Below are 23,158 nucleotides of genomic sequence, written 5' to 3'. Positions count from 1 at the left end.
TGGGACGACTATAACGATGACTGAATGAGATTAAATGTTAGCTGGTGGTTAAATGCATGAGTTCCATCAATGTGACATCAGATCGGACGTGCTGGTTTTAGGTGTTGGGCGTGGCTCGACGTGCCAGGTTGTGAGGGCCCTCATAACGCTGCTTGCAGCTTTAATTATTAGGGCCCTCGCACTGACAGTGCGAAGGCCCTATTGTATCTGCTCCGTTTCTTATTATTATTATTATTATTATTATTATTATTATTCAGGCAAAACAAGGGCCTTTTTGAGGGCCTAAACATGCTCAAAAACTCATGAAATTTTGCACACATGCCAGGTCTGGTGAAAAATTTTGTATTTTAATGGTTTTACATATGAGCACTGGGAAATGGCTCTAGAGCGCCACCTAAGCCTTGTTAAATGCAGCCCTATGACCACATCGTTTGAGCTACATGTATGAAATTTGGCACACATGTGTACCATGCCAAGACGAAAAAAAAAGTCTGTGGGCCCATTTACGCAAACCCAACAGGAAGTCTGCCATTTGGAGGTGAAGGTGACATTTTAGCTCTAATTTTGCCATTTCCATGCCTCGAACTTTTGCGAACTCCTCCTTGGGATTTGGTTGTATAAGTTTCATCTTTGGTCAGTGTTAACTACACACCTGGGCCATGTTAAATTGCGGAGCTTTTGAGTTTTCGTGATACGGTGAGGCGGTGGCGCCACGGCGAATTTCCATGACTCGCCATGAAAATCTTATTGCCTCTCATTCGGTCATACATTGTCCGATCTGGACCAAAGAGCACACATATGATAAGGCTCCACCCCTGAACATTTTTCAACTGCCATATTTGACATCAAGGACAGCGCCACCTAGTGGGAACAGGAAATGTCATGTTTTACACTTTGGTGTACAGTATAGTGATGGGTGACATCTGCAGCCTCAAATTTCTCCAGGAAAGCCTTAAGGAGGTAATCTTGGGTTACAGTGAAAACTGTGAGTTTTGGCAAAAGGGTGTGACCCCGAAAGCATGGCGAACTTTGATGTCTCGCCATGAAGAAACAAATTAGTATAAATCAATGAAATTCAGTCTGATCAGTACCAGACTTTACAGGCATGATGTCAGACCAACCCTGAACAGATTGATGTGCCCATTGTCAGCAATTCGTGGAGCGCCACCTGGTGGCAACAAGAAATGTCATGGCTTTAATTTTGTTGTACTGATTTTCACAGGTTAATCATGGACACCTCAAAAGCGGTGAATATAACCATCAGTCCCTCATGATGCTTCACTGCGACAATTGTGACTTTAAACTGAACGGCGCACCCTGGTGGCAACGCGGTTCACCATGAAAGATGAAGTGGCTTTTGAGGGGCTTGGAAAGTTTAAAAAGTCTTGAAATTTGGTGCACACCTCCAATGTGCTCAAGGCTTTGTTGTTATGTGATCATTTTCATTGAATAGGGCGAAATGGCTCCACAGCGCCCCCTACAAAATGTCAAAACAACAGCCCCTTCTCTGTGTTTCATCTATGAGTCTGAAACCTGGTAACCTTATGGAAGATATCAAGATGTACAAAAAAGTCTCTTGGAGCAATAGCCCAAATCCAACAGGAAGTCAGCCATTTTACAATTAATGTGTAATTTTGGCGACATTTTCCCCTCCTTTCAGGCCTCATACTTTGACGAACTCCTCCAAGGGATTTCATCAGATTGACCCGATCTCCAGTGTGTGGCATCTAAAGACCTTTGTGATGTTAAATTGCGAAGCTTTTTACGTTCATGGAAACGGGGTGGTCATGGCGGCACGTGGAGTTTCAATCACTCGTCAAAAAGCAGTAATCTGCTGTGACTCAAAAACACAAAGTGCAATCTCTCCCAAAGGTCGCAGATGTGATTAGACTCGAGCTCGGAAATGTTTGTTATGCCATTTGTCAGAAATGCTAGAGCGCCACCTAGTGGGACGACTATAACGATGACTGAATGAGATGAAATGTTAGCTGGTGGTTAAATGCATGAATTCCATCAATGTGACATCAGATCGGACGTGCTGGTTTTAGGTGTCGGGCGTGGCTCGACGTGATGGGGTGCGAGGGCCCTCATAACGCTGCTTGCAGCTTTAATTAGGGCCCGAGCACTGAGAGTGCGAAGGCCCTATTGTATCTGCTCCGTTTCTTATTATTATTATTATTATTATTATTATTATTATTATTCAGGCAAAACAAGGGCCTTTTTGAGGGCCTAAACATGCTCAAAAACTCATGAAATTTTGCACACATGCCAGGTCTGGTGAAAAATTTTGTATTTTAATGGTTTTACATATGAGCACTGGGAAATGGCTCTAGAGCGCCACCTATGCCTTGTTAAATGCAGCCCTATGACCACATCGTTTGAGCTACATGTATGAAATTTGGCACACATGTGTACCATGCCAAGACAAACAAAAAAGTCTGTGGGCCAATTGACGCAAACCCAACAGGAAGTCCGCCTTTTGGATGTGAAGGTGACATTTTGGCTCTTATTTTGCCATTTCCATGCCTCGAACTTTTTCGAACTCCTCCTTGGGATTCGGTTGTATAAGCTTCATCTTTGGTCAGTGTCAACTCCTCACCTGGGCCATGTTAAATTGCGGAGCTTATAGTTTTCACAATATGGTGATGCGGTGACGCCACGGCGAATTTCGATTACTCGCCATGAAAATCTTATTGCCTCTCATTCTTTCATACATTGTCCGATCTGGACCAAAGAGCACACATATGATAAGGCTCCACCCCTGAACATATTTCAACTGCCATATTTGACATCAAGGACAGCGCCACCTAGTGGGAACAGGAAATGTCATGTTTTACACTTTGAGGTACAGTATTGTGATGGGTGACATTTGCAGCCTCAAATTTCTCCAGGAAAGCCTTAAACGAGTTGTTCTTGGGTTACAGTGAAAACTGTGAGTTTTCGCAAAAGGGTGTGACCCCAGCAGAATGGCGAACTTTGATGTCTCGCCATGGAGAAACAAATTAGTATAATTCAATGAAATCCAGTCTGATCAGTACCAGACTTTACAGGCATGATGTCAGACCCACCCTGAACAGATTGATGTGCCCATTGTCAGGAATACGCAGAGCGCCACCTAGTGGCAACAGGGAATGTCATGTCTTTCACTTTGTTGTACTGATTTTCACAGGTTCATCGTGGACACCTCAAAAGCGGTGAATATCACCATCAGTCCCTCGTGATGCTTCAGTGAGAAAATTGTGACTTTAAACTGAACGGCGCACCCTGGTGGCACTGCAGTTTACCATGAAAGATGAAGTGGCTTTTGAGGTGCTTGGAAAGTTTATAGAGGCTTTAAATTTGGCCCACACCTCCAATGTGATGAAGGCTTTGTTGTCATGTGACCACTTTCCTGGAATAGCGCAAAATGGCTCCACAGCGCCCCCTACAAAATTTCAAAACATCAGCCACTGCTCTGTGTTTTATCTATGAGTCTGAAACCTGGTAACCTTATGGAAGATATCAAGATGTACTAAAAAGTCTCTTGGAGCAATATCCCAAATCCAACAGGAAGTCAGCCATTTTAAAATTAATGTGTAATTTTGGCGACATTTTCCCCTCTTTTCAGGCACCATACTTTGACAAACTCCTCCAAGGGATTTCGTCAGATTGACACGATCTGCAGTGCGTGGAATCTAAAGACCTTTGTGATGTTAAATTGCGAAGCTTTTTACATTCAGGGAAACGGGATGGTCATGGCGGCACGTGGAGTTTCAATCACTCGCCAAAAAGCAGTAATCTGCTGTCACTCAAAAACACAATGTCCAATCTCTCCCAAAGGTCGCAGGTATGATGAGACTCGACCTCGGAAATGTTTGTTATGCCATTTGTCAGTAATGGTTTGAGCGCCACCTAGTGGGACGAATATAATCATGATTGAATGAGATGAAATGTTAGCTGGTGGTTAAATGCATGAATTCCATCAATGTGACATCAGATCGGACGTGCTGGTTTTAGGTGTTGGGCGTGGCTCGATGGGCCGGGGTGCGAGGGCCCTCATAACGCTGCTTGCAGCTTTAATTATTATTATTATTATTTTTCATCGAAATGAATTGCCTTTTTGAGGGCTTTAACATGCTCAAAAACTCATGAAATTTTGCACACATGCCAGGTCTGGTGAAAAATTTTGTATTTTAATGGTTTTACATATGAGCAGTGGGAAATGGCTCTAGAGCGCCACCTATGCCTTGTTAAATGCAGCCCTACGACCACATTTTTTGAGCTACATGTATGAAATCTGGCACACATGTGTATCATGCCGAGTCGAACAAAAAAGTCTGTTGGCCCATTGACGCAAACCCAACAGGAAGTCCGCAATTTAGAAGTGAAGGTGACATTTTGGCTCTAATTTTGCCATTTCCATGCCTCGAACTTTTGCGAACTCCTCCTTGGGATTTGGTCGTATAAGCTTCATCTTTGGTCAGTGTCAACTACACACCTGGGCCATGTTAAATTGCGGAGCTTTTGAGTTTTCACAATACAGTGAGGCCGTGGCGCCATGGCGAATTTCGATGACTCGCCATGAAAATCTTATTGCCTCTCATTCTGTCATACATTGTCCGATCTGGACCAAAGAGCACACATATGATAAGACTCCAACCCTGAACATATTTCAACTGTCATATTTGACATCAGGGAGAGCGCCACTTAGTGGGAACAGGAAATGTCATGTTTTACACTTTGGGGTACAGTATTGTGATGGGTGACATCTGAAACCTCAAATTTCTCCAGGAAAGCCTTAAGGAGTTGGTCTTGGGTTACAGTGAAAACTGTGAGTTTTCGCGAAAGGGTGTGACCCCAGCAGCATGGCGAACTTTGATGTCTCGCCATGAAGAAACAAATTAGTATAACTCAATGAAATCCAGTCTGATCAGTACCAGACTTTTCAGGCATGATGCCAGACCCACCCTGAACAGATTGATATGCCCATTGTCAGGAATACGCAGAGCGCCACCTAATGGGAACAGGAAATGTCATGTCTTACACTTTGTTGTACTGATTTTCACAGGTTCATCATGGCCACCTCAAAAGCGGTGAATATCACCATCAGTCCTTCGTGATGCTTCAGTGAGAAAATTGTGACTTTAAACTGAACGGCGCACCCTGGTGGCAACACGGTTCACCATGAAAAATGAAGTTGCTTTTTAGGGGCTTGGAAAGTTTAAAAAGTCTTGAAATTTGGCGAACACCTCCAATGTCCTGAATGCTTTGTTGTTATGTGATCATTTTTATTGAATAGCGCGAAATGGCTCCACAGCGCCCCCTACAATTTTTCAAAACAACAGCCCCTGCTCTGTGTTTCATATATGAGTCTGAAACCTGGGAAGCTTATAAGAGATATCAAGATGTACAAAAAAGTCTTTTGGAGCAATATCCCAAATCCAACAGGAAGTCAGCCATTTTGGAATGAATGTGTAATTTTGGCGATATTTTACCCTCTTTTCAGGCACCGTACTTTGACGAACTCCTCCAAGGGATTTCATCATATTGAACCATTCTCCAGTGCGTGGCATCCAAAGACCTTTGTGATGTTAAATTGCGAAGCTTTTTACGTTCAGGGCAACGGGGTGGTTATGGCGGCACGTGGAATTTCAATCACTCGCCAAAAAGCAGTAATCTGCTGTCACTCAAAAACACAATGTCCAATCTCTCCCAAACATTGCAGGCATGATGAGACTCGAGCTTGGAAATGTTTGTTATGCCATTTGTCAGTAATGGTTAGAGCGCCACCTAGTGGGACGAATATAATCATGATTGAATGAGATGAAATGTTAGCTGGTGGTTAAATGCATGAATTCCATCAATGTGACATCAGATCGGACGTGCTGGTTTTAGGTGTTGGGAGTGGCTCGACGGGCCGGGGTGCGAGGGCCCTCATAACGCTGCTTGCAGCTTTAATTATTATTATTATTATTATTTCGGCAAATGAATCTGCCTTTTGAGGGCCTAAACATGCTCAAAAACTCATGAAATTTTGCACACATGCCAGGTCTGGTGAAAAATTTTGTATTTTAATGGTTTTACATATGAGCACTGGGAAATGGCTCAAGAGCGCCACCCATGCCTTGTTAAATGCAGCCCTATGACCACATCGTTTGAGCTACAGATATGAAATTTGGCACACATGTGTACCATGTCAAGTCGAACAAAAAAGTCTGTTGGCCCATTGACGCGAACCCAACAGGAAGTCCGCCATTTGGACGTGAAGGTGACATTTTGGCTCTAATTTTGCCATTTCCATGCCTCGAACTTTTTCGAACTCCTCCTTGGGATTTGATTATATTAGCTTCATCTTTGGTCAGTGTCAACTACACACCTGGGCCATGTTAAATTGCGGAGCTTTTGAGTTTTCACAATACGGTGAGGCCGTGGCGCCACGGCGAATTTCGATAACTCGCCATGAAAATCTTATTGCCTCTCATTCTGTCATACATTGTCCGATCTGGACCAAAGAGCACACATATGATAAGACTCCAACCCTGAACATATTTCAACTGCCATATTTGACATCAAGGACAGCGCCACCTAGTGGGAACAGGAAATGTCATGTTTTGCACTTATGGGTACAGTATTGTGATGGGTGACATCTGCAGCCTCAAATTTCTCCAGGAAAGCCTTAAGGAGTTGGTCTTGGGTTATAGTGAAAACTGAGTTTTCGCGAAAGGGTGTGACCCCGAAAGCATGGCGAACTTTGATGTCTCGCCATGAAGAAACAAATTAGTATAATTCAATGAAATCCAGTCTGATCAGTACCAGACTTTACAGGCATGATGTCAGACCCGCCCTGAACAGATTGATGTCCCCATTGTCAGGAATACGCAGAGCGCCACCTAGTGGGAACAGGAAATGTCATATCTTACACTTTGTTGTACTGATTTTCACAGGTTTATCGTGGACACCTCAAAAGCGGTGAATATCACCGTCAGTCCGTCATGATGCTTCAGTGAGAAAATTGTGACATTAAACTGAACGGCGCACCCTGGTGGCAACGTGGTTCACCATGTAAAATGAAGTGGCTTTTGAGGGGCTTGGAAAGTTTATAGAGGCTTGACAATTGGCGCACACCTCCAATGTGATGAAGGCTTTGTTGTTATGTGATCATTTTCATTGAATAGCGCAAATTGGCTCAACAGCGCCCCCTACAAAATTTCAAAACATCAGCCCAAGCTCTGTGTTTTATTTATCAGTCTGAAACCTGGTAAGCTTATAGGAGATATCACGATGAACAAAAAAGTCTCTTGGAGCGATTTCCCAAATCCAACAGGAAGTCAACCATTTTAAAATTAATGTGTAATTTTGGCGACATTTTCCCCTCTTTACAGGCACCGTACTTTGACGAACTCCTCCAAGGGATTTCGTCAGATTGCCACAATCTCCAGTTCGTGGAATCTAAAGACTTTTGTGATGTTAAATTGCGAAGCTTTTTACGTTCAGGGAAACGGGATGGTCATGGCGGCACGTGGAGTTTCAATCACTCGCCAAAAAGCAGTAATCTGCTGTCACTCAAAAACACAATGTCCAATCTCTCCCAAACGTCGCAGGTGTGATGAGACTCGAGCTCCGAAATGTTTGTTATGCCATTTATCAGAAATGGTTAGAGCGCCACCTAGTGGGACGACTATAATCATGTTAGAATAAGATGAAATGTTAGCTGGTGGTTAAATGCAAGAATTCCATCAACGTGACATCAGATTGGACGTGCTGGTTTTGGGTGTGGCTCGAGGCGCCGGGGTGCGAGGGCCCTCATAACGCTGCTTGCAGCTTTAATTAGGGCCCGAGCACTGACAGTGCGAAGGCCCTATTGTATCTGCTCTGTTTATTATTATTATTATTATTATTATTATTATTTCGGCAAATGAATCGGCCTTTTGAGGGCCTAAACATGCTCAAAAACTCATGAAATTTTGCACACGCGTCAGGTCTGGTGAAAATTTACGTATTTTAATTTTGTCAGACATGGCAGGGGAAAATTGCCTCAGTAGCGCCACCTAGAAAAATGAAAAACGCGAGCCCCCGATATGGGTATGACCTACATGTTTGAAAGTCGGTACACATATCTACCGTTCAGAGTCGAACAAAAAAGTATATTATGGCCATGTCCTAAACCCAACAGGAAGTCCGCCATTTTGGATTGAATGTCACATTTTGGCTCTGATTCTGCCATTTCCATGCCTTGTACTTTCGCGAACTCCTCCTTGGGATTTGGTTGTATAAACTTCATGTTTGGACAGTGCCAACTACACACCTGGGCCATGTTAAATTGCGGAGCTTTTGACTTTTCACAATACGGTGAGGCCGTGGCGCCGCGGCGAATTTCGATGACTCGCCATGAAAATCTTATTGCCTCTCATTCTGTCATACATTATCCGATCTGGGCCAAAGAGTACACATATGATAAGACTCCACCCCTGAACATATTTCAACTGCCATATTTGAAATCAGGGACAGCGCCACCTAGTGGGAACAGGAAATGTCATGTTTTACTCTTTGGGGTACAGTATAGTGATGGGTGACATCTGAAACCTCAAATTTCTCCAGGAAAGCCTTAAGGAGTTGGTCTTGGGTTACAGTGAAAACTGTGACTCTTCGCAAACGGGTGTGACCCCAACAGAATGGCAAACTTTGATGTCTCGCCATGGAGAAACAAATTAGTATAACTCAATGAAATCCAGTTTGATCAGAACCAAACTTTACAGGTATGATGTCAGACCCGCCCTGAACAGATTGATGTGCCCATTGTCAGGAATATGCAGAGCGCCACCTAGTGGCAACAGGGAATGTCATATCTTCCACTTTGTTGTACTGATTTTCACAGGTTCATTGTGGACACCTCAAAAGCGGTGAATATTGCCATCTGTCCCTCATGATGCTTCAGTGCGAAAATTGTGACTTTAACCTGAACAGCGCACCTTAGTGGCAACGGGGTTAACCATGAAAAATCAAGTGGCTTTTGAGGGGCTTGGAAAGTTTAAAAAGTCTTGAAATTTGGCCCAAAGCTTCAATGTGATGAACGCTTTGTTGTTATGTGATCACCTTCCTTGAATAGCACAAAATGGCTCCGCAGCGCTCCCTAAAACATTTCAAAACATCAGCCCCTGCTCTGTGTTTTATGTATGAGTCTGAAACCTAGTAAGCTTATGGAGGATATTGAGATGTACAAAAAAGTCTCTTGGAGCAATATCCCAAATCCAACAGGAAGTCAGCCATTTTAAAATTAATGTGTAATTTTGGCAACATTTTCCCCTCTTTTCAGGCACCGTTCTTTGACGAACTCCTCCAAGGGATTTCATCAGATTGACACGATCTCCAGTGCGTGGCATCTAAAGACCTTTGTGATGTTAAATTGCGAAGCTTTTTACGTTCAGGGAAACGGGGTGGTCATGGCGGCACGTGCAGTTTCAATCACTCGCCAAAAAGCAGTAATCTGCTGTCACTCAGAAACACAATGTCCAATCTCTCCCAAACGTCCCAGGTGTGATGAGACTCAAGCTCGGAAATGTTTGTTATGCCATTTGTCAGTAATGGTTAGACCGCCACCTTGTGGGACGACTATAATCATGGTTGAATGAGATGAAATGTTAGCTGGTGGTTAAATCTATGAATTCCATCAATGTGACATCAGATCGGACATGCTGGTTTTAGGTGTTGGGCGTGGCTTGACGCGCTGGGGTGCGAGGGCCCACATAACGCTGCTTGCAGCTTTAATTATTATTATTATTATTATTCAAGCAAAACAAGGGCCTTTTTGAGGGCCTAAACATGCTCAAAAACTCATGAAATTTTGCACACATGCCAGGTCTGGTGAAAAATTTTGTATTTTAATGGTTTTACATATGAGCACTGGGAAATGGCTCTAGAGCGCCACCTATGCCTTCTTGAATGCAGCCCTACGACCACATGGTTTGAGCTAAATGTATGAAATTTGGCACACATGTGTACCATGCCAAGACGAACAAAAAAGTCTGGGGGCCCATTGACGCTAACCCAACAGGAAGTCCGCCATTTGGAGGTGAAAGTGACATTTTGGCTCTAATTTTCCCATTTCCATGCCTCGAACTTTTTCGAACTCCTCCTTGGGATTTGATTATATAAGCTTCATCTTTGGTCAGTTTTAACTACACACCTGGGCCATGTTAAATTGCGGAGCTTTTGAGTTTTCACAATACGGTGAGGCCGTGGCGCCACGGCGAATTTCGATGACTCGACATGAAAATCTTATTGCCTCTCATTCTGTCATACATTGTCCGATGTGGACCAAAGAGCACACATATGATAAGGCTCCAGCCCTGAACATATTTCCACTGCCAAATTTGACATCAAGGACAGCGCCACCTAGTGGGAACAGGAAATGTCATGTTTTACACTTTGGGGTACAGTATTGTGATGGGTGACATCTGCAGCCTCAAATTTCTCCAGGAAATCCTTAAACGAGTTGTTCTTGGGTTACAGTGAAAACTGAGTTTTCGCAAAAGGGTGTGACCCCAGCAGAATGGCGAACTTTGATGTCTCGCCATGGAGAAACAAATTAGTATAACTCAATGAAATCCAGTCTGATCAGTACCAGACTTTACAGGCATGATGTCAGACCCACCCTGAACAGATTGATGTGCCCATTGTCAGGAATACGCAGAGTGCCACCTAGTGGCAACAGGGAATGTCATGTCTTACACTTTGTTGTACTGATTTTAACAGGTTCATCGTGGACACCTCAAAAGCGGTGAATATCACCGTCAGTCCCTCATGATGCTTCAGTGAGAAAATTGTGACTTTAAACTGAACAACGCACCCTAGTGACAACGCGGTTCACCATGAAAAATGAAGTGGCTTTTGAGGGGCTTGGAAAGTTTATAGAGGCTTGAAATTTGGCCTACTGCCTCAATTCGATGAAGGCTTTCTTCTTATGTGATCACTTTCCTCTAATAGGGCAAAATGGCTCCACAGCGCCCCCTACAAAATTTCAAATCACCAGCCCCTGCTCTGTGTTTTATGTATGAGTCTGAAACCTGGTAAGCTGAAAGGGGATATGAAAATGTACAAAAAAGTCTCTTGGAGTAACATCCCAAATCCAACAGGAAGTCAGCCATTTTAAAATTAATGTGTAATTTTGGCGACATTTTTCCCTCTTTTCAGGCACCGTACTTTGACGAACTCCTCCAAGGGATTTCATCAGATTGATGCGATTTCCTGTGTGTGGAATCTAAAGACCTTTGTGATGTTAAATTGCGAAGCTTTTTACGTTCAGGGAAACGGGGTGGTCATGGCGGCACGTGGAGTTTAAATCACTCGCCAAAAAGCAGCAACCTGCTGTCACTCAAAAACACAATGTCCAATCTCTCCCAAAGGTCACAGGCGTGATGAGACTAGAGCTCGGAAATGTTTGTTATGCATTTTATAGAGCGCCACCTAGTGGGATGACTATAATGATGACTGAATGAGATGAAATGTTAGCTAGTGGTAAAATGCATGAATTCCATCAATGTGACATCAGATCGGACGTTCTGGTTTTAGGTGTTGGGCGTGGCTCGACGCGATGGGGTGCGAGGGCCCTCATAACGCTGCTTGCAGCTTTAATTATTATTATTATTATTATTTTTCACCGAAATGAATTGCCTTTTTGAGGGCTTTAACATGCTCAAAAACTCATGAAATTTTGCACACATGCCAGGTCTGGTGAAAAATTTTGTATTTTAATGGTTTTACATATGAGCAGTGGGAAATGGCTCTAGAGCGCCACCTATGCCTTGTTAAATGCAGCCCTACGACCACATCGTTTGAGCTACATGTATGAAATTTGGCACACATGTGTACCATGCCAAGACGAACAAATAAGTCTGTGGAACCATTGACGCAAACCCAACAGGAAGTCCGCCATTTGGACGTGAAGGTGACATTTTGGCTCTAATTTTGCCATTTCCATGCCTCGAACTTTTTCGAACTCCTCCTTGGGATTTGGTTGTATAAGCTTCATCTTTGGTCAGTGTCAACTACACACCTGGGCCATGTTAAATTGCGGAGCTTTTGAGTTTTCGTGATACGGTGAGGGGGTGATGTCACGGCGAATTTCGATTACTCGCCATGAAAATCTTATTGCCTCTCATTCTGTCATACATTGTCCGATCTGGACCAAAGAGCACACATATGATAAGGCTCCACTTCTGAACATATTTCAACTGCCATATTTGACATAAGGACAGCGCCACCTAGTGGGAACAGGAAATGTCATGTTTTACACTTTGAGGTACAGTATTGTGATGGGTGACATCTGCAGCCTCAAATTTCTCCAGGAAAGACTTAAGGAGTTAATCTTTGATTACAGTGAAAACTGTGAGTTTTCGCGAAAGGGTGTGACCCCGAAAGCATGGCGAACTTTGATGTCTCGCCATGAAGAAACAAATTAGTATAACTCAATGAAATTCAGTCTGATCAGTACCAGACTTTACAGGCATGATGTCAGACCCGCCTTGAACAGATTGATGTCCCCATTGTCAGCAATTCGTGGAGCGCCACCTAGTGGCAACAGGAAATGTTATGGCTTTAATTTTGTTGTACTGATTTTCACAGGTTCATCGTGGACACCTCAAAAGCGGTGAATATCACCATCAGTCCCTCATTATGCTTCACTGCGAAAATTGTGACTTTAAACTTAACGGCGCACCCTGGTGGCAACGCGGTTCACCATAAAAAATGAAGTGGCTTTTGAGGGGCTTGGAAAGTTTAAAAAGTCTTGAAATTTGGCGCACACCTCCAATGTGATGAAGGCTTTGTTGTTATGTGATCATTTTCATTGAATAGGGCGAAATGGCTCCACAGCGCCCCCTACAAAATTTCAAAACAACAGCCCCTTCTCTGTGTTTCATCTATGAGTCTGAAACCTGGGAACCTTATGGAAGATATCAAGATGTACAAAAAAGTCTCTTGGAGTAATATCCCAAATCCAACAGGAAGTCAGCCATTTTAAAATTAATGTGTAATTCTGGCAACATTTTCCCCTCCTTTCAGGCACCGTACTTTGACGAAATCCTCCAAGGGATTTCATTATATTGAACCATTCTCCAGTGTGTGGATTCTAAAGACCTTTGTGATGTTAAATTGCGAAGCTTTTTACGTTCAGGAAAACGGGGTGGTCATGGCGGCACGTGAATGTCAATCACTCGCCAAAAAGCAGTAATATGCTGTCACTCAAAAACACAAAGTCCAATCTCTCCCAAAGGTCGCAGGCGTGATGAGACTCGACCTCGGAAATGTTTGTTATGCCCTTTGTCAATAATGGTTATGGCGCCACCTAGTGGGACGACTATATTCATAATTGAATGAGATGAGATGTTATCTGGTGGTTAAATGCATGAATTCCATCAATGTGACATCAGATCGGACGTGATGGTTGTAAGTGTTGAGCGCGGCTCGACGCGCCCGGGTGCGAGGGCCCTCATAACGCTGCTTGCAGCTTTAATTATTATTATTATTATTCAGGCAAAACAAGGGGCTTTTTGAGGGCCTAAACATGCTCAAAAACTCATGAAATTTTGCACACATGCCAGGTCTGGTGAAAAATTTTGTATTTTAATGGTTTTACATATGAGCACTGGGAAATGGCTCTAGAGCGCCACCTATGCCTTGTGAAATGCGGCCCTACGACCACATCGTTTGAGCTACATGTATGAAATCTGGCACACATATGTATCATGCCAAGACAAACAAAAAAGTCTGTGGGCCCATTGACGCAAACCCAACAGGAAGTCCGCAATATGGACGTGAAGGTGACCTTTTGGCTCTAATTTTGCCATTTCCATGCCTCAAACTTTTTCGAACTCCTCCTTGGGATTTGGTCGTATAACCTTCATCTTTGGTCAGTGTCAACTACACACCGGGGCCATGTTAAATTGCGGAGCTTTTGAGTTTTCGTGATACAGTGAGCACGTGGCGCCACGGCGAATTTCGATGACTCGCCATGAAAATCTTATTGCCTCTCATTCTGTCATACATTGTCTGATCTGGACCAAAGAGCACACATATGATAAGGCTCCAGCCCTGAAAAAATTTCAATGGCCATTTTTGACATCAAGGACAGCGCCACCTAGTGGGAACAGGAAATGTCATGTTTTACACTTTGGGGTACAGTATTGTGATGGGTGACATCTGCAGCCTCAAATTTCTACAGGAAAGCCTTAAGGAGTTGGTCTTGGGTTACAGTGAAAACTGAGTTTTCGCGAAAGGGTGTAACCCCAGCAGCATGGCGAACATTGATATCTCGCCATGAAGAAACAAATTAGTGTAACTCAATGAAATCCAATCTGGTCAGTACCAGACTTTACAGGCATGATGTCAGACCCGCCCTGAACAGATTGATGTGCCCATTGTCAGGAATACCCAGAGCGCCACCTAGTGGGAACAGGAAATGTCATGTCTTACACTTTGTTGTACTGATTTTCACAGCTTCATCGTGGACACCTCAAAAGCGGTGAATATCACCATCAGTCCCTCATGATGCTTCAGTGAGAAAATTGTGACTTTAAACTGAACGGCGCACCCTAGTGGCAACGCGGTTCACCATGAAAGATGAAGTGGCTTTTGAGGGGCTTGGAAAGTTTAGAAAGTCTTGAAATTTGGCGCACACCTCCAATGTGATGAAGGCTTTGTTGTTATGTGATCATTGTCATTGAATAGCGCGAAATGGCTCCACAGCGCCCCCTACAAAATTTCAAAACAACAGCCCCTGCTCTGTGTTTCATCTATGAGTCTGAAACCTGGTAAGCTTATGGAAGATATCAAGATGTACAAAAAAGTCTCTTGGAGCAACATCCCAAATCCAACAGGAAGTCAGCCATTTTAAAATTAATGTGTAATTTTGGCAACATTTTCCCCTCCTTTCAGGCCTCATACTTTGACGAACTCCTCCAAGGGATTTCATCATATTGAACCATTCTCCAGTGTGTGGAATCTAAAGACCCTTGTGATGTTAAATTGCGAAGCTTTTTACGTTCAGGAAAACGGGGTGGTCATGCACATAAATGTCAATCACTCGCCAAAAAGCAGTAATCTGCTGTCACTCAAAAACACAAAGTCCAATCTCTCCCAAAGGTCGCAGGCGTGAAGAGACTCGAGCTCGGAAATGTTTGTTATGCCCTTTGTCAATAATGGTCATGGCGCCACCTAGTGGGACGACTATATTCATAATTTAATGAGATGAAATGTTAGCTGGTGGTTAAATGCATGAATTCCATCAATGTGACATGAGATCGGACGTGCTGGTTTTAGGTGTTGAGCGGGGCTTGACGCGCTGGGGTGCGAGGGCCCTCATAACGCTGCTTGCAGCTTTAATTATTATTATTATTATTATTATTATTATTATTATATAAGGCCATAAGCATGGTAAAGTGAAAACTGCATCCAGGGCAGAAACAACTGCATTATGCTGCTAACACAACCTCAGCTTATGCAAAAAAATGAACAGACAGCATGCTAATGCTAAGCTAGCCAAGAACTCAGAGAACCCAAAGATTTGTGACATTTGGCATGTTTGGAGTGTATGGTTAGTGTGCTGTGTAGTTGCTCTTTCTGTGTGTCAAACACTGAGGCCACTACTGAATGCCACTGACTGACTGACTGAATGCCACTAGACTTGTGAGGAAAGCAATGTTGTGGAAACAACACACCTCTTCACTAGTAGGGATAGTGCCAAAGCTTTCTTCTTTATGGATGAGTAATGCATGTTTTGAATTGACAGAACAGGTGCGTCTAGTACACATAAAATGGGTGTAAAGAAATTATGTACAGGTAGAACGCAGCAGCAAGCACAACAAAATTTTTGGGCCATTCGTGTCCAGCAAGTGGGGACAGTAGCAGATGCTGTTTCTTACATAAAAGGGTTTTAACAATCCCACCACTGAAGGTGACAGTGCTATCCACAGCACTGGTGTGTTACTCCATTTGTACAATTAAACTTGAATGCATAAATGTTAATTTTTTTTCAACTAGTCATTAGCACTGACAATTTATATTTATGGGAAAATCTCCTGGGAAGTTGTTACCTTGATAATCCTGGCAATAATAAGTTTAACCTACAAAGTATGTTTTTGTTACCCTACTTGACTAAATCATTCGTGTGTGTGACTGAATATAAACTGTAGTGGTCAGAGTAATGCGGGTAACATTCCACCTGGATGGTAAATGCCAAATTAATAAGTTAACAGACTAATCAATGATCACTAATCTATCATGAAATCCTGAGAGAATCTGGCCATATATTTAGTTAATTATTTGTCTCAAATTGCAGTTTTAGCCCTAAGATAAAGGAAGGAGGAAGGAAAATAAACTTACATGTGCAATGTGTACATCAGGAAGCAAAACATATCAAGTTCAATTAGCGACATGATGAAGCGAACAAGAAGTCCAGTAATTTGCTTGTTTTTGTGCCATAGGTTCAAGCTCACAAATGTATTGTGGCCAGCTAACTTGGTATCACATTACTCAGGCAAACAATAAAGCTCACACTTGACGCTGTCGTTCGAGTGAGAGTAATGGTAATGGTAAAGTTACAAGGCAACACACAGCCTCGTGAAGAGTAGAAGAAACCGATATATAAAAAGTGTAGCTTATTTTTAATATTAGCACTGCCTGCTTTTCCTTACACTCTACCAGCACAGCGTGATGGAGAGGATTTTCCAAAAGAATCACAAACACGCATAACAGTGGTATTCGAAGTTGTGCCTTTTGGCCTGAAATGGCATCAGTGCGGGCACACAGACTTACTCTCTGACGGGTAGAAGGGCTGCATGTCGATCTTATGCACCTCTTTGGCATAGTACTCCTCCTCGCTCCGCTGCCGTTCGCAAGTCGCCGCCCGTTCGTTCGCTTTTTCTTGCAATAAGTCCCGGGTGCTGTTATAGATAGAGACGATGTCCCGGGACACCTCCTCGGGTTCGGGGAAGTCCTCTGGGGGGGCTGCGAGTTTTAGCTTACTCAGGATCTGCCCTCGGATGGCTTCGATGCGTTTTTTCTTGAATTGATCCATGTCCAGCGTACTGCACGTAGACAGACTGAAAGCCACGGTGGCTATATCCAAAGTAAGGAAAAGGCACACGAGATACACGTTCATTTTCTCCACCAGCGTATTCAAATATCACAATAAATAATCAGGAAACAAAATCAAGAGCGCTTTGCTTTTGAATATCGCCAAACAGATATATTCCTTTATCAACGATCAAAGTGGAGCATTTACGAGTACGAGTAAGCTGGTACCGAAAAATTATTTGAATCTCGAACAGTTCGTTTTAACCAATTTTAGCAGTGTACCGGAAAATCCATTCAACTGCCTCAGTCCAAAAAGAAATCCGTTACTGTGGGACAGCGAGGGTCTGCTCCCGGCTTGTTTGATCGTTGAAGGGGGTGAGGAGTAAATCTGGTACTGAATGTGTCCAGATAAGGACCTTCGCCAACCAAACGGATCTGCAATAGCCCACACGGATTTTTTTTTTTTTTTTTTTTAAAGAGACGAAGGGGAGCCTAAAACCGAGGAGCTATCTTCCACGAGCCTGAGCATCCGAACGCTCTTCTCATCGCTCTCCTGGAATCCAAACAGTCACTCTGTCACACTTCAGCGCTTTGATGGTCCAGACAGATAAATGGGTTTACACTAGCATCAAAACTCGAACGTGCTCTTAGCAGCACCACAAACTTAAACTTAAGCGAAGTCGAATCAAAAATAGCTCCAGTCTTGTTCTCACGACGCTAAAGTATTCCTGCAAAAGCAGAGCACTTTAAAAAAGAAAGAAAGAAAACAATAAACCAACAGCAAAAAAACTCGGAGGTTGTTCTTGGTACGACTGCAGAGCGTCTCCCTTCAGCTCATCCAGTGGGAGGAAGGATCGTTTCTTATTTACAAATGCTAAGTTGTTAGTAGTGGCTGCTTACTGGAGCATTTTAAGGGACTGGTCGTACGGCGTGCTACCCCTTCTACCAGCTTTGAACCACAGTTATCGTCCTCACTTTTCGGAGCAGGATATGCTTTCAATTCCAGGTCAACAGACGATTTGTGGTAAACAGGGGTGTTCGTTTTGCACAGTGGGACAGCGCGGCAACAGTACTCTAATACGCTGGCTCATCACGGGTCATGAATGCGGGGTCTTATACCCGGGGTTCTGTCCTTTCTAATATGGCCTGGGCATGTGTACATGGGTCCACGATCTGTTACAATAGACAAATTGATTTTTTAAATTATTATTTTTAACCAGAATTTGACTCTTAAACTTTAGATATTGAAACCATACATTTTCAAAAACACATATTATCTTAATAAAATTGCATAATGAGATTAGTGGTTTTTATTTCCAAAATCAAAAGCAGAAATGGGGTTGCCAAATGATAGGGAAAAAAATAGAGCTGCATAACTTAAGAAAAACATCATGGAAAATTGATTGGTTCTTATATAGTAATTTTCTATTCTACCTGAGCACTCAAACCCTTTGTACAGCATGGCTCATTCACCTATCTGTACAAGATTTTTTTTTCTTCTATGCTTATTGTTATTATTATTTTTATTTAACTTTCTATTTAAATGTTATAAGGTATAATACTCCCACACTCCAATGGATGCATTGGTAAGCAATGTGGGGTTAGTATATTTAACATGCAAACTAGAGCAGCCAGGGATTGAAACAAAACGACCTGTGTAAGGACAAGAAAGACACTGTGGACAAAACAGGAGCCATAAGCCCAGGCCTAAGTCTCCGTGATATGTTGGAGATTAAAACAGACCTCACCCCCATGCAACTTTGTACCATGCTGAGGAGACACTACAATTACTATTATTACTACTACTATTTTATGTAGCGAGGTTATGTCCAGGTGACGGCACCTTACTCAGTAAAGATGCAGATACCCGTGATATGGATGGAAAAAGCAGTGGACTGTTATCGTGCACAATAACACCTGCTGCGACATATGACATGAAGGGGAGATACATGTCATGTGTTTCACTGTGGCTAGCAGTGATGCTGAACTCTGACTCCTAAAGAGATGTAGCCTCCTACAAGCAACGTATAGTTGCCACATAAGGACTGATATTGGTAGAATGTCGGGACGCCATTAACTTTTTGAGGGGAGAGTGTAAGGACAAGAAAGACACTGTGGACAAAACAGGACACCCCCCCCCCCCCCCCCCCCCCCCATCATCTTTAGTTACAGTATTATAGTTAGTTAAATGTTCTGATTGTTCAAATATGTATTTTCTTTGATTGTTGTAAATAATGTGTGCCCCAGTCTCCAAAAATGGCATAGTGCAGGAAGGGTATTCCTCCGTTACACCACAAGAGGGAGTATCCCCTAAAATGAGCAGCTCTAGCAGGAGTAAAGAAGCCCAGCCACTAACCATAAGGCAGTGCGCCTATAAGGGTTGTGTGAGACTGCAAAAGTGTGTAACATTGTGCTATGTCTATTTGCAGGCAAGCAGATACAGTAAGGGCGAACTCACAAAGCCACACTGGTTTCAATTCATTTTAATCCAAGTGTGCAACCCCTGCTCTACCTCAGGAGCAGAAGTCACCCCAGTGTTTGCACACAGCTAGTGAAAAGGGACTGATTGTTTTGTTGATCTTTTAATAAAGAAAAAATATGTGTATTTCTTTTAGTGACTACATCTCCAAAGTGTGCTTTCCCAGAGAAAAGCTCACCAATCTTTACCAACATGTTATTTATTGTTTTAAGACTTTGTATTTTCGTTTTTTGTGGCTGCTCATGGGGTGCGTTGCAATAGCCAATTTTGCTTACAAAACTTCCCAAGTGACCCAGAAGAATCTACATACAGTGGCTTGCAAAAGTATTCGGCCCCCTTGAACTTTTCCACATTTTGTCACATTACAGCCACAAACATGAATCAATTTTATTGGAATTCCACGTGAAAGGCCAATACAAAGTGGTGTACACGTGAGAAATGGAACGAAAATCATACATGATTCCAGGGCCGTACAGAGATGTTTAAACGGACAGGTGCTCAAAGTTAAAAAGAGGCACATTGAACCAGGCTGAATAACAAAAACACACATTCATCAAGAATCTAATATGGGATCGCATCATACTATGTCACTGTTGTGAGGTGGCAACAAGGCAAAGCAAACGTAGCCTATGTTTTACCTGATGGGTACAATGTTGCTGTTGAGGGGGTTGTCTACCCGTATTTGGATTACCGTAATGACGAGAATATCAACGGCGTGCACAGCGTCGCTGCTTTCAGAAACCATTGGAAGTTTTAAGGTTGCGCGAACCATTGAATAGTTACGTAACCGTAAGGGTGTATGCTTGGTGGAACACTCCATATCCCACAATTCATAGCACGCCTCTACCGAGTGAAACAATGGCGGCTGCCACCTCGTTTTTATATTCCTCTTATTCGTGTTTCTAGGTCACAAAATAAACTTTTAAGATATTTTCAGGTGAGAATGTAGGTGTGTAAACTTCAAATATCTGCTCGTTTTATCCAGAAATCCCATATTAGCAACAGTTTTCTCACGATGTTGCTGCTAGCCGGCTAGCTAGCTAGCGCTGCTAGTAAGCTAGCTAGCTAGCGCTGCTTAGCTCAAAAGCACCCGGGCTTGGCTTTCAGTGAGGCAGCTTGCACTCGTTTCTCGTCCCCCCCCCCTTGCTCATAAATAGTCTGTGTCTCAGCTGGACTTATTTTTTGTTTATATGGGCCGATGATTCATTTATTCATTTTAGTAACGGTATAAACAGTGAAAGGTGGTTGTCCAGATGCTGGTCGATGTGGAAAAAATAACAGTTGTTTGGTGGTGGCTAACGCGGAGCTACAACAGAAGGCAGCTAGTCACCGGTGTATGACAGAAAGGGCATGCGGGGAAAGAGACATACGAGGCGGCCGCTGATCGACCGGTGGTGGCTGACGCGGAGCTCTATCATGGATCAGGGAAACCGAAGGCAGGAGAAGCAGGCGGCTGCCAGTCGGAGCGTGAGGTGAACTAAATTTCAGGTAAGAAGTTATGAACTGCACTCTATTTGGGTCAGATATAAACAGAGTTTAGGTGTAGTTTATTTTCGTTGTGCTGACTTTTTACAATCAATTACAATAACTCGTAATGCGTGCTAGCTAGCACGACGGAGTTTCTATACAGCTGTGTGCGCTAAGTTACTGATGTTGAACTTTATGACAGCCTCCCCTGTCATTCTCTTGCCTGTTGCAACTTCAATCATGAAATTGATCAATGATCGGCTTTTGTCTCTTGTTTGTTTATTGCGCTAAACAACAGCAGCACGTTTAAGCTTGATCAGCTGTTGTTAGAATTCATTTGATTTTAATTTCTAGTATCAGCTGATGTTTGCTGGAGACACAGCTGAAAAAAGGGCTGGTCCAAACCAGGAAATGTCCTTACTGAATCATCAGAGCTGAACTGGTGATGGAGAAACAGGTTTACCTTTTAGGTGACATGAATGAGTTGAAGGGAAGTTATTAACTGTTTCTGAGAGACAAATAACACCAAGCTCCTTTTTCTGTGTAGCTGACAGCTGGTAACTGTGCAGGGGCGGATCTAGCAAAGCTTTTGCCAGGGGGCCAGGTAGGGCATTAACAGGGAAAGGGGGGCACAAAGATATACTTTTCTTTCTTAATCTCATATAAAATATTTAGCTTTTATTAAATAGTTATCTGAATCTTACAACCAAAGTTTGTATAACAATACACAAGATTGGCTGTAGACAATTGTTAATCATTCAGAACACTGTGTAAAAATAACAAAAAGTGAATGCAAAAGTGCATAAATATTTATTTTACGTGTTTGATGTGTGTGGCGGGGCATGGTCTGCAGTGCCGCTGCAGGGGAGGTGGACCCACCTAAGCGGCATCTGCAATCACGCCTCTCAGGCGTAAAGTCTGTGCTCTCTCGGCTGGTTTTTTTTGGTGTGTGTCGGGCTGTGAGATGAAAAGCTACAGCCGGCTGTGTGGGTACAACAACCATGTGTGAAAAGTGGTCAATAAAGTAATGCTACAAAGCGTGTTCATGCAAACATTGTCGGGTCTGCCGTGGTACAATGGGACTTCTGCTCATGAACCTCTGTGCACAGCGTCTGCAAATCGGGGCTGTACGAAGTCCCCTCATCTTTACACAAAACTGTAAGCTGTCATCTGTGAGGCGCGACCGGTGTTTGCTTTTACCATAGTTCATGGTGGAGAATGGCTGCTCTGCTGAGTTTTGCTCTCTGTAGCTGTATGAATGGCAAACTACACTGATTAGCAGCGGCATAGGCACACTTAAAATCTTTTCTGAAATTTTCGCTTTCTAGTTATTATTATTATTAGGTTAGTTGCGAAGCCCAGATCAACTCTGTGGCTTGCCGAAACCCAGCCTGTCCTGGCAGTTAGCCTTGCTGCCTGTAGGTGGAGCCCGGCTCGGCCTGCCTGTGAGCTTCGTTGGTTGGTGGTTGAGCTTGGTGGAGCCAGGCGATTATCCTCGCTGGCTGGTGTTGGTGTCTGGCATTTCCTGTCAGCTAGCCTTGCTGTCTAGTGCTCCCATTTGCTGTGAGGGCTTCAGTTTTGGCATAACTGAATCGTTTACTCAAAGCTGGTATTGAACAAATTGATGCATCACCATGGGTATTCCCAATTGTTGTGACAGTTGGGAAAACTGGCGGAATAAGGCTGTGTGCAGACCTCCGTGAACCAAACAAACCTGTGATTACTGATTGCTACCCTTTACCACATGTAGATGAATTGTTTGCCAGCTTACAAGGTGCAAAGATGTTTTCTACAATTGATCTTGCAAATGCACACTATCTGCTGCCTCCGCATGAAGATAGCAGAGATTTGACAGCATTCATTAAACATGATGGACACTTCAGATTCTGCAGATTATGGACTGATCTCTGCCCCCTCACCTTTTCGGAAAATGATGGCTGAAATCTTTAAAGACCTCCCAGGTGTCCAAAACTACCCGGATGACCTTATTGTCTACAGTAAAAGAACATATTGTGAAGTTCAGATGCACAAGCCAGCTGTGAAGAAGTGAAAAACAACTCTGTTAAATAATGCTCCACTGGCACTGTTTGATCCTGCCTTGTGTGTAGAGATCACAACACACAAGATGCTGTACTTGCTCAAGTGCAACCTGATAGCACAGAA

At 43.2% G+C, this 23,158-nt stretch overlaps 1 protein-coding gene across 1 annotated transcript in view; it reads right to left on the bottom strand.

Annotated features, from left to right (window-relative positions):
• tgfb2 (transforming growth factor, beta 2) overlaps positions 1-18,072 on the bottom strand; it is a 45,829-nt gene extending 27,757 nt beyond the window's left edge. Inside the window, exon 1 of the mRNA XM_006796007.3 lies at positions 16,789-18,072. Coding sequence (XP_006796070.1) covers positions 16,789-17,134 — 346 coding nt within the window. The 5' untranslated portion in view covers positions 17,135-18,072. The remainder of the gene's footprint in view (positions 1-16,788) is intronic.
• Between the last annotated feature and the right edge of the window lie 5,086 nt (positions 18,073-23,158).

This window comes from Neolamprologus brichardi, chromosome 11 (genome assembly GCF_056152115.1).
Source record: "Neolamprologus brichardi isolate AB-2024 chromosome 11, ASM5615211v1, whole genome shotgun sequence".
In the NCBI taxonomy this organism is placed as follows: domain Eukaryota; kingdom Metazoa; phylum Chordata; class Actinopteri; order Cichliformes; family Cichlidae; genus Neolamprologus; species Neolamprologus brichardi.
The sequence above is the reverse complement of the archived record's forward strand: the minus strand, read 5'-3'. Positions and strand labels throughout refer to the sequence as shown.